Source organism: Gavia stellata, chromosome 8 (genome assembly GCF_030936135.1).
Source record: "Gavia stellata isolate bGavSte3 chromosome 8, bGavSte3.hap2, whole genome shotgun sequence".
Classification (NCBI taxonomy): domain Eukaryota; kingdom Metazoa; phylum Chordata; class Aves; order Gaviiformes; family Gaviidae; genus Gavia; species Gavia stellata.
Genome location: NC_082601.1, coordinates 44,303,299 through 44,315,128, shown reverse-complemented (window position 1 = coordinate 44,315,128; position 11,830 = coordinate 44,303,299). Strand labels below are relative to the sequence as shown.

Genomic DNA, 11,830 nt, shown 5'->3' with positions numbered 1-11,830 from the left:
ACGTAGGAGTCTTCAGATTTCAGAATGCTTAAGGTAGTAATTGCAAATGTTTGTATGCCTGTTTTCAGATAGAAGAATTAAATGCTGAAATAAAAGATAAAGTGGAAAAAGAGCAGAAGTTGGAAGAAGAAAGAAAGGAACAGATTGCTTTAATAAAAAAGGTAAATGCTCTAATTGGGTTTATTTCAGAAAAATAAACACATTTAGTGTTGTTTGTCATTTAAGCAGTATAAACGTTTTCAAGATGCAGAAATATATTAATTTTTTTTTTTCCATGGTGTCTTCGATTTGGGGTTGGGAGGAGGGGAGAATCCTGGCTCAATAATTTATTAGGGGGCTAACTAACCATATTTTGAAGAAAGCTCTTTCTCTGCAGGTACACGAACGAGAGCATGATCGTGAAATTGCTGAGCTGATTACTAAACATGAAGAGGAAATGGAGAAGCTCCGTGCTGAACTAAATAAAGAACAGCAGCACCTGTTGAATGATCTTCGGCAGCAAATGGCAGCCACACACAAAGCAGAGATTGAGCAAGCTCAGCTCCAATCACAGGTAAAATAAAGAAACACAGTAATTACTGTAGTGGTTACCCGGCAGTTGCAAAGAGAAGGCTCCTTGATTTTTGTGTGTACTATGTGTGCTCTTTTATGTAGTGCTGCAATTGAAGAATTAGGAGTGTTCCCTTGGTGGGTGGTAGTAGATATTTTCTACAGGAGTTCTTCAGGATCATCACTGCAATTATATTCAGCATTAATTCTGAAGAAAACTGGATGCTTAAATTATGGTTTTAAAAAAAACCCCCACAAATAAAACTTTATAATTTTTCACATCTTTAAGTTTAACAAAAATTAATAAAATTAATTACAAAATAATTTTAAAATTTATAAAATATACTAAAGCCTTCCCACTTAATTTTCCCACTGATGTAATTAGGAATGCTTTTGTGCTAAACTTAAGTATGTAAACCTGACTTTTTCCTCTAAATATTTACTTGGTTTTTTGAATACTTCCACTAAATGCAAAGTGGAAATGGAAAGAATATGTCTACTGTTAGGTCTAATTACAAGATGTTGATGTACTGTTTATTTTATTTAAGAATTGAAAAGTTTGGTTGGTCTCTTTTAGCTGCCATTTCTAACTGTTGGATATTCTTCACTTTCTTTTTTATAATGAGGCATGGTGAATTTTATTTCCACTTTTCCAATACCACTTCAGAATTCTGCTTTTTAACAAATTATAACCGATAGCAAATATGAGGAATTTTTTTAATAGACAGTGAAAGTTGGGGTGAGCTTGTGTTCTGCTCTGACGACATTGTGAGGCAGTGGACAGATGCAAGGTATTTGGTAGGAGATGAAGTTAAGAGACAGGTAAGGAAAGCCTTTTGCTTCTCACTGAAAATGTTAATTTATATCTACATATAGATAGAGATATATATATCTCAAAAGTCAGCTTATTATCAGGGTTCTGTCCCTGACATGAAGAAACACTGTCCAAGTACAGAAAGGCAAAACTTAGATGTGTTAAGCTGTTGAAACTGAAACTGGTCATGAAAACAGTGAACACATTTCATTAGAGGGGAGGGAAAAACCCTTTTTCTTCTCCATTACAGACACTGCACAGCCTTGAATTGGAAGCTTTACGCCTAAGCTTAAATAATATGCACACGTCCCAGCTTGAGCTTACGCAGTCTAACTTGAGAAAAGAAAAGGAAACTGCCCTTGTGGAACTACGGGAGATGCTCAATGATAAGCGTGCTCAAGAGGTGGCAATTCTGCAAAGCCGCCATCAGTTGGAGTGGGAGAAGATTAAAGAACAGTGTCTGAAGGAAAAAGACGACCTTAAGTCAAAGTATCAGCAAGAACTAGGTATTAAAATTTGGGAGTGATGGACCAGAAATCGAAACCCCATCAGTATTTTTCTTCTTCCACAGGTTCCTGTCTTGGTGTAGAGCTGGCCTTTTGAGTGGCAGCTGGTGTTCCCTTGACTAGGGACAGTGGCTAGACTGGCATGTGCAAGAGTGCATTGTCTTATATGAGAAAATGAAGTCCAGACCTAAGTTTAATTTTTCTTCAAGTATATGGGTGTGTTGCTGCTATTTCTGTAAAATAGCACTATACTGAACTAGCTGCTTTCAGGAGGCAGATGGGAAGACCTCATCACTCTCTACAATTACCTGAAAGGAGGTTGCAGAGAGGTGGGTGTTGGTCTCTTCTCCCAAGTGACAAGTGACAGGACAAGAGGAAACGGCCTCAAGTTGTGCCAGGGGAGGCTCAGTGAGAACCTGCAGCTGGGTGTCCTTTGAGGGATGTTTTCCTCTTCCCAGATCAGGAGACCATTTCTGACCTGTATGGCAGAGCTTGAGGAATTTCTGGAGAAAGGTGAGGCCTGCAGCAATTCAGCAAGAAGTTCAGGAACCATTCCTTCAGTTGTCCTTCCCTCAGAGGAAGAGAATGTTTTAGGGCTGTGTCTTTTTGACCCGAGAGTAGGAAACCATTTGTTACCACCAGTAATATAGTGGAGTGATGGCATGGTTGGATTTGGGAGCAGGAGGAGGACTGGATGCAGTTCTTAAGAACAACACTGTTTACGTGCATTTTGGCAGTGTAACTTAATATGAACGTAACCACTTACGAGTGCTTGAATGTAGGGCCTGAGAAGGAGAATCTGGAATCAGATGATGCAGAAAACCTGGTGGGGAGTTGTGGAGACTGTTACCTGGAGGGGCTAGAGGAAGGACATTCCTCTTCAGGGAGGCGATGGCTGGGCAAGACCCAAGTCACTTGGGTGCTGGGACACCGTCTTGTGACTTAGATGATATTTCTTCCTCTACTGGACCATTAGCTGGGTAGTTGGCACCATCTTAGTCTCCAAGTTCTCATTTTCCACTGAAAGACTTGAAATAAGGTTGTAAGCTAAGGCAACGGTACTTTGAAGCTGAGAAGGGGACCGATGGGCCTTTACAGGGTTCTTGCAGATCAAGAAAAGTGCTGAACAAGAAGTTGGAATGAATCTGGGGAGGAGCTGGGAAGGAAGAAGCCATTGGTGTCAGTGGTAATTGAGCAGATAACAGCATCTGTCTTGCGGTCTGTTTCCTAGGCATTTTTAGAAGAAATTTTGAAGAGAGTTTCCTACTTGCTGCTGCTGCCTGCTACTCTTTTGCTGTGTCGCTGGAGATAGAGATGATTCAAACACTTAACAGTGACGTGCAGTGAAATGCTAGCATCTAAAATGACATTGATAGGCATATGAGTTTGTATCTTTAGGAATAAAGGTGTGGAGGTTTTTTTGCTTTGTATCAGGTTTTTTGTATCATGCTTTCTGTAGGTTTAAGCCAACCTTCCTTTGCTAATTAAGCTGAACTTAACCTTCAGGGTTGTCTTTGCAGTTTTAACCACTAGATGCTTATTTTCTAAAATGAAAGTGAATTACTGCGATATAGCATAGCAGCAGATTTGGATAGAACCCAGTACCTTACACTGCTGCATGCTTACCTATTTAAGCCCTGAGTTTGATGGTGAAAATGGTAATCTCGTCCATATTTCTACTTGTTATTTAATCATAACATTTTATGTAAATTTATTAATAAGTAGTATTTTATTTCACAGTTGATCAGAGAAAGAAAATAGAATTGGAAACGGAAGAGACGCGTATCCAGGCATTAGAGGTACAAATTCTGTTCTTCATACAAGAAAAAGTAAAACTCCTTTCAGTAAGCTAGAGCTGGTAGAAGTCCCATGTCTACTACATATTTATTGTAGAGGACAAATAAATGGAGGAGAAAAAAAAAAGTAGTACGAATCTACTAAATGTGGTTGCTTTAATAATACATGTATTGCTTTCTTAGACTCTCAAAAAAGACTGGGAAGCAGAGTCTGAGATGCGTTTAAAAAGTACGTGTGAAGAGCTGTCTGAAAAACATCAGACTGAAATGGTGGAACTGCAGAAAACTCTGGAAGTGGAATTAGAAAAAGTCAAAGCAGAGCTGGGGCTTCTTTCTCTTGAGAATGAACAGTCTAAAAGTAAGTGCCATGGTCTGGGAAGCAGTTGTCTTTATTGAACAATGGAAAAGCTAACTAAGTGTTTTAAGAACCTGTATGAAAAGCAAATACAAGATGTATCCATGTACTTTTACTTAAAAACTGGGTCAATGCAATGAGACTGTCTAGAAAACAGGACATAAATGAAAAATTGTTTAAAGCCTAGTTAGCTATGTTGCATTTTGACTTTCACAGACTATGAGATGGACTATGTTTTCCTTCAAGCATATTAAAGGGAGATGCTGTTTTGCTTCCAGCTGAAAACGGGCTTTGGCAGTTACTGAATTAATCAAAATTCCGATTAATATCGATAGAAGCTTCTTCTAACAAAAAAATGGGCTTGGACTGTGCATAATTAAAATTTAATGGAACACTGGCTTTTTAAAATACTGTTCTGGAAGTTATGTTTTTGAGACTACTGTAATTGGAGTGTTCATTAATTTGAGAAAAGAAATCTGCGTGAGTACTTAGCCAGGTACATCTGTTTATGTCTTTTGCTGAGGTGCAGATAGGAGATAGGACTATGAAAAGTTTGTGTAGGTCTCAAAAATCTGACACATTTGTCGAGCTAGTGATTGACCGGTACAATAGCATCAGATTTGCTGTCAGTGATGGCGTGAAAAGGACCCACAAGATGTAGTGTGCCATGAAGTGAAGGGAGATAGCTAGTTGCGTTGCCTAGCCTCTGAGGCACTATGCAGGTGAGAGACTTGGGAAGTAATACTCTCTTCAAATAAATGGAAATGCGGTGTTAAGGGTACCGGATGATGCTGGCTGGCAGGCAGCAAGACCAGGTTTGAGAAGTGAAGAGTAGACTTTTTGACTTGCCAAGGGCCGGATGCCTTCACAGTGTTTGGCTTGCCTTTGGCTGCTGCGAGGAAGTGTTTGTAGCAACGGCTTGTTTTTCCCAGCCTGCGCTGGTTTTACTAAATTTCACTGAACCTGTACCATTAAAGCCTGTTCTGTGAGGACAACGTGCATCTCTCGCAGCTCGCTATGGCTGAAATGCAGTCACTTGATTGCAGATTCTTTCTGGGGAGGTCAAGATTTGTTGACCAAATGAGGCAGTAGCAAGTCTACCGGGTTCAGAGAGGGCTTGGTGCCGATGCAGAACGTACTTGGCATGAGCTTTCCTAGTCCTTCCTGTTCATCTCTTCTACTGCCTGCTGCTGCGTGTGGTCGTAGGAGAAATTCTGTGTCCTTCTATGACCAGGTGACCTGCCTAGTGGATGAGGGAAAGGCTGTGGATGTTGTCTACCTGGACTTCAGTAAAGCCTTTGACACTGTCTCCCACAGTATTCTCCTGGAGAAGCTGGTGACTTGTGGCTCAGACAGGTGCACTCTTCGCTGGGTCAAAAACTGTCTGGATGGCGGAGCCCAGAGAGTCGTGGTGAATGGAGCGAAATCCAGTTGGCGACCGGTCACCCAGGGCTCAGTTTTGGGGCCGGTCTTGTTTAATATATTTATTGATGATCTGGATGAGGGGATTGAGTGCTCCCTCAAAAAGTTTGCAGATGACACCAAGTTGGGCGGGAGTGTTGATCTGCTGGAGGGTCGGAAGGCTCTGCAGAGGGATCTGGACAGGCTGGATTGATGGGCTGAGGCCAATTGTATGAAGTTCAACAAGGGCAAGTTCTTGGTCCTGCACTTGGGTCACAACAACCCCATGCAACACTACAGGCCTGGGGAGGAGTGGCTGGAAAGCTGCCCCGCAGAAAAGGACCTGGGGGAGTTGATCAACAGCCAGCTGAATACAAGCCAGCAGTGTGCCCAGGTGGCCAAGAAGGCCAACGGCATCCTGGCCTGTATCAGAAACAGTGTGGGCAGCAGGAGTAGGGAGGTGATCGTGCCCCTGTACTCGGCGCTGGTGAGGCCGCACCTCGAATCCTGTGTTCAGTTTTGGGCCCCTCACTCCAAGAAGGACATTGAGGTGCTGGAGCGTGTCCAGAGAAGGGCAACGGAGCTGGTGAGGGGTCTGGAGCACAAGTCTGATGAGGAGCGGCTGAGGGAGCTGGGGTTGTTGAGTCTGGAGAAGAGGGCTGAGGGGAGACCTTCTTGCTCTCTACAACTACCTGAGAGGGGGTTGTGGTGAGGTGGGTGTTGGTCTCTTCTCCCAAGTGACAAGTGACAGGACAAGAGGAAATGGCCTCAAGTTGTGCCAGGGGAGGTTTAGGCTGGATATTAGGAAAAATGTCTTCACTGAGAGAGTGGTGAAGCATTGGAAGAGGCTGCCCAGGGGGGTGGTGGAGTCACCATCACTGGAGGTGTTCAAGGAACGTGTGGATGTGGCACTGTGGGACATGGTTTAGTGGACATGGTGGTGTTGTGTTGATGGTTGGACTTGATGATCTTACAGGTCTTTTCCAACCTTAATGATTCTGTGATTGTGTTGGCCATGAAGAAATGTTTGATTCCCTGTTCCAAGTATGTGTGCTTCTAGTTCAGGATGCTTGTTCATGTATGCAGAGAGCAGATGCTCATTCCTCTGGCACTACTGTTGGTTACCTCTTGGCTAACAGTGTGGGATGCAGAGAACTAGGAAGCACTGTGTGGAAATGTTTGACTTTCAAATACTTTACTGTTCAAGTATTTTTGTGATTCCGTGTAAGCTAGCATTCTAGTCTAGAGACATGCATTTCTGTTTTAGTTGCACAAAAGTTGTACAGGTTATTCAGTAACCAGGATGGTGCTGTAACAGAACTAATTTTTAATTTTAGTGAAATGTATAGAATTGGAGAAGCAACACCAGTTAGCCATTACAAAATTACAAGAACAACTGCAGACTGAACATAATCAACTCCTAGAAGATATGAAGATGAAAAGTCAAGAAAAAGAACAGAATCTTCAGAAGGAGGTAACTAAGATTTCTTTACTCGTTTTGAGTGGTTGATTATATGTAACAAAAACTAGACCATATACATATCATTTGGGTGACTTGTCTGTATTTAGGGATTCTCTTGGAAAAACTAAAATGCATCTCATGAAGTAGATAAATACTCTGGGATTTTCTGTAGTGGTTCAAAATCTTTTGAATGCAATTGCCTTTCTGCCATTTGGTGTCATTTCTTTCTCTGTATTTATATGCTTTATTTTCTGGTTCTTGTGTTTCATTTTTATGTAGCTAATAATTCATTTTTGCCAGTGATGGTAAATATGGCATCAGGAACAACTTCCTCTCTCTGAGAGGAGTGGGTCTAACAGTTAAGTGCTACTCAGTATCCTTTGTAGCCTGGGTCAGAGGCTGAGTCTGGTTGTCATGAAGTGTTTCCACCTATTTTTGACAGAACAGTCTGTTCCATATGAAATAAGCAATTAGAACAAGATTGTCTTTAAAAGATTGGTGTTTTGTTTTTTTAACATCTCTTCCATAGCTGGAGAAACTTCAGGTCATGCACGAAGAACTCAAGGTTCGGTCACAAGAAGAAATCAGGCAGCTTTGGTCTCAGCTCGATAGTACCCGAGCAAATCGGCAAGAGCTAAGTGGTATGTTGAAAACTGAACGCGTTTTATTTTTTGCCCCTTCTTCATATAGAAGTATGCATCATTGACGCGAAATACTTTTAATCAGAAGCACGCAGGTAGGTCACAGAAGTGTCCGTGGGTCGTACCCTAGTGATCTGTTTCAGAAGCGGGAGGTGAGTCAGTGTCAGATGACTAGTTGGTTCTGCAATGTCAAAAAGCCTGGTATGGCTGTGGGTAAAGCTCACTCCTGTTGTTTTCCTTTCCCTTCCCATTCTGTTCCTGCACCTTATAAAAATCTGTAGTGAAAAACAAACTTTTTTCATTGCAGTGTCAAATTAAGTATAATGTAGTTAAAAAATGGAGAAAATGCTGGTCAAAGCAACAACATGCTCCTATTTGTATTCAGTGTGGAAGCGGGTATGAATTCAATTCAGAAAACTGTTAATTGAAGGTAGACAGTAAAGATTGCCACTTAGTTTATGACTTTGCGTGGTTTATTGTGGCTAGGATATATTTTCTTTTATTTGGAGATAATTAAGAGATCAGTCTGCTTAAAAAAAAAAAGGGCAGAAAATATTTTAAAACTGTGTGATTAGGTTATATCTTGAGGTAGAAATGGGTTTTTTCCCCTTCAGTTTTGAGGTGAGTTAAATAAAATGCTTTTTCATTGACGCTCAAAATGGAGATTCACCATCTTCTGAAAGACTTTTTAATTCTTAAATATAGAAAAGCCCTGGGATAAAGATATCTCTATTTTAAAAAATAAAATAAAAGCATTCAGGTGATACTTCTGAAATCAGAATGAATGATAATGTTGTTTTCCTATAGGTGAAAAATAACCTTCTTTTTCCATAATGATGCTTCTGTTTAAAAAATAAACAAGTCCCCTAAATGTAAAAGCAAGAAAAAGGAAAACACTGTGCACAGCAATTAAACGTGAACAGTTGTCGTTTTTTTGTTGGTTTTGTTTTTTTTTAAATTAGTCATATGTGCATCTGCATTGAACTTACGAAAAAGTTTTAAAGCTTAAGAGAAAATAATGCCTGGCTGAAACCTGACATCATAGGCTTTATATATCTTAGATATCTGTTTCAAGATTTAGGTGTATTAGACAAAACAGTCAACTTCACAGTGTAGTGATTGGAGATGGCACACATCTTCTGTTGAAATGAAGTAGAAAGTATCACAGATGTGTGTGTGCAAACAGATGTATAATACATGAAAGAAGAAATTTTGGAAAAATAAAAAAGCTAGAGGCCATGATGTTAACCTTGGCTCTGTGTGTGTGTTCCCCTTGTATTGAGACTAACATTCGGTGGCGTTCTTTACTTCTGCTGGCGTAGGTAAAGCCTATTACATGAAATGCCTTTTGGTTTAAATGCAATTTCAGATTTTCTAAATAATATAACTGTAAATATCTTTTGAAGTATAATAGGGGTTTGTAAGGGTGGGTGTTTTGTTGTTTTTTTGGTCATAAATTTTTCTATCTAGACAGACTTTAGTCAGACTTTACCTTGACTTTTTCAGATCTCTGTTTTGATATTACAGAACTATAGCAGACAGTAATTCCAGCAAATACTATAAAGTGCTATATTTCCTCTCTGTAGCCCTAATCTTTATTAACTTCTCAAATGTCTTTCCATGTTTCTAATCATTCACGTTCCCATTCTTTGGACCCTTTCTGTTTCTTCTTCATCTCGCTTGAGATGGTGAGACCAGAATGCAAGCCCATGGTCCAGGTGAGGATATCTCCTTTGGTGTGTAACATCTTAAAGGTGTTCTGTTTTTTATTCTGCTTTTGTTCTGTTTTATTCTGCTTTTCTTCACTTGAGTGATCATTTGACAATGCATTTGGATTGGTTCTGAGGACTTGTGGTGGTAGATTCAAAACATAGCAGCTGGACAATGGAATCGCTGCTCAGATGTAAGAGTGACATGCCAGTCAAAACTGGTAAACACTTCTCTGGGTTAATTTTATGCTGGCAGACTTTGCTGGTTGGGCAAAACTTACCTGTGCCAGACTGGACTTCCCTTGCTTATCCCATTGGTGGTGTTGCTAGTCCCTGCTTGTCACTTGATTCCTCTGGTGCCTCTGCTTGGCAACTGCTCCCTTTGGAAGCAGGCTTGAGCCATGTACTTCCTTCTCTTACTCTTTCTGTTTTGCATGGTCGTGGTGAGAATTTTTCATGCCAAGTGTGCATTTTCTGGTTTGCTACGCAAAACCACACTGTGACAATCAGCTGTGTTGCTTCCTGGGTGGCATCCTCTGTTTCCATAAATGTTTCTGAAGTTTTTCTTCGTGCTTAATGTAAGCAGATGCTTTTGTCCGAGTTCTTTCTTCTTGAAATGTGGTTCCATCTTCAGTTGATTCTGTGGGGATTCAGCTAACTTAAGTCATCTGAGAAGTAGAGCCATCTGGGAAACTTTTAATTCCCTCTCATGATTTTTGTCCGTTTTTCCTACCTTTTCACTTCCTGATAGGTTACTGCTTCTTTAATACAGAACGTGGGGATGAAAGCTCTCAAAGAGTTCGTGAACGTGCTGCAACGCTGGCCATTGCCCTCACTCCCTGAAAGGAGGGTAGCTTGCTGGACCAGCCTTGATCGCTCTTTTCTACTGCATCCTATTTTTTTTTGATTGGTTGGGTTTTTTTGTTGAGTGGCTCTTTAATTCAATGAATTTAGCCTCAAATTGAGCTAATGATGGGTAGCCAAACCCATCGCTAAAGTAATCCAAAATTGATTTTATTTTTTCTTTCTTGCGGTTTTGTTTTTCTGCATAGTTTGTGCTGAAGTTGTTTTTGTTTGTTGGGTAGTTTTCCCTGGAGCAAGTGAAATGTTCTTGACCAAATTATTGCTTCTGGTTGCTACAACAAGCAGGTGTGAAGATTAAGCAATACTGTAGGATTCTGCATGTCACTAGCCCAGACCTGAAGCACAAGGAAACGAGGAGGGCTAACAGTCTGCTGGTAGTTTTGATTCTTGTCATGAGGATGGTTTCTCTGAATGCAGTGTAAATGGAGAACACGGTTTTACTGTCTTCTGAGGAAGGAATGTTACATCTTTCAGAAGTTCATTTTCATATGTAGCTTGTGGGATAACATTTTACTGCTATCTCCACAACTAAAATATAGCTGATCTTCACAGAATGACTTAACCTAAAGATATGTACTTCTGAGTACTTATGTTGGTTTTGCCTCCATTCCAGAGCTAAAAGAGCAGCTCCTGGCTCGTGCATCACGGGTGGAAGAAATAGAGCGTTTAAAACAAGAATTTGAACAGCAGCGTCAGCAAAGAAAAAGTGAGCATGAAACTGAATTGGAACAACTGAGACTTTATTTTGAAAAGAAGTTAAGAGTTGCTGAAGAAAACCACAGAGAAGAATTGACTTTGCTGCATCAGAGACTGCAAGAACTGAAGGAATATTCACTGTCAGAGTTGGAAGCAAGTCAAGATCAACCAGGGGACATCAGGTGATCTATTCTTTTTCCTTTCATCTCATGTTATGACAGCATGCTTCTGTATTTTTTTTTATTTTTTTTATATAAAAGATGATGTTAGCATCTAAAATACGTTGGCTTGGGCATTAGGTGATCTGTAGTTAGAAATGCAGTGATGGAAGTCATGAGTGCGCAGTCCTGAGCAGTTGTTACAGTTGCTCTGTGCCTGCTTTCAGTACTACATGGTAAGTCAGCAAGTTTGTTTAACTTAATTTGTGACACATGTTACAATCTTAAACTTTAAAACCCTTTTCTCAGTTCTTCTGTTGCAGTTTTTGACCAGACTGCTGAGAAAGAGAGAAAGGATATGCTTCGTCAGCTAAATCAACAGCTGGAGCAACATCAGGTAGTATTTTTGATATATTAAAGTTCTACTGTTTGTTACATGACCTGTGTGAAAATTGATGTCTGATTCCTAGCTTTTAGCAAAGTGTTAGTTAATTTGAAATGTTTATTAAGGCTTAATTATTTTTGACAAGTATATTGTAAATTACCAACTTTAAATAGTTCTCATAGTGTTCTGTAACTTTGTGTCCTCTGTTTGGGTTATCCCATGCCTAGTAAGGAGCTATCAAAGATTTTCCACACAATTGCAGAAAGCATGGTGTTTCTCTTCTCTATAGCTTCTGTAGTAATTGTGCCTCTTATTGCTGCTGTCCGTTCTCTTCAAGTGGAGATGCTAATTTGGTTCCTCTTCTATTTATGCACCTATTTTCATGTACCTTGTTGTAATTTAAGATCTTGACTTCTTTGCTCAACTTAACTTGAAGTTGACTAAGAGTTTCAAAACGGAATTTTCCTTTTTTTTTGCTTTAGATTTTTATTTTT

General features: G+C 40.1%; 1 protein-coding gene across 1 annotated transcript in view; it reads left to right on the top strand.

The window, feature by feature from the left end:
- The window catches only part of PCNT (pericentrin), a 105,032-nt gene that overhangs the window by 17,115 nt on the left and 76,087 nt on the right, over positions 1 to 11,830 (top strand). Inside the window, exons 8-17 of the mRNA XM_059820320.1 lie at positions 69 to 161; positions 377 to 553; positions 1,614 to 1,869; positions 3,610 to 3,668; positions 3,849 to 4,023; positions 6,759 to 6,895; positions 7,413 to 7,524; positions 9,210 to 9,242; positions 10,711 to 10,975; positions 11,261 to 11,348. Of these exons, the coding sequence (XP_059676303.1) occupies positions 69 to 161; positions 377 to 553; positions 1,614 to 1,869; positions 3,610 to 3,668; positions 3,849 to 4,023; positions 6,759 to 6,895; positions 7,413 to 7,524; positions 9,210 to 9,242; positions 10,711 to 10,975; positions 11,261 to 11,348 (1,395 nt within the window). The remainder of the gene's footprint in view (positions 1 to 68; positions 162 to 376; positions 554 to 1,613; positions 1,870 to 3,609; positions 3,669 to 3,848; positions 4,024 to 6,758; positions 6,896 to 7,412; positions 7,525 to 9,209; positions 9,243 to 10,710; positions 10,976 to 11,260; positions 11,349 to 11,830) is intronic.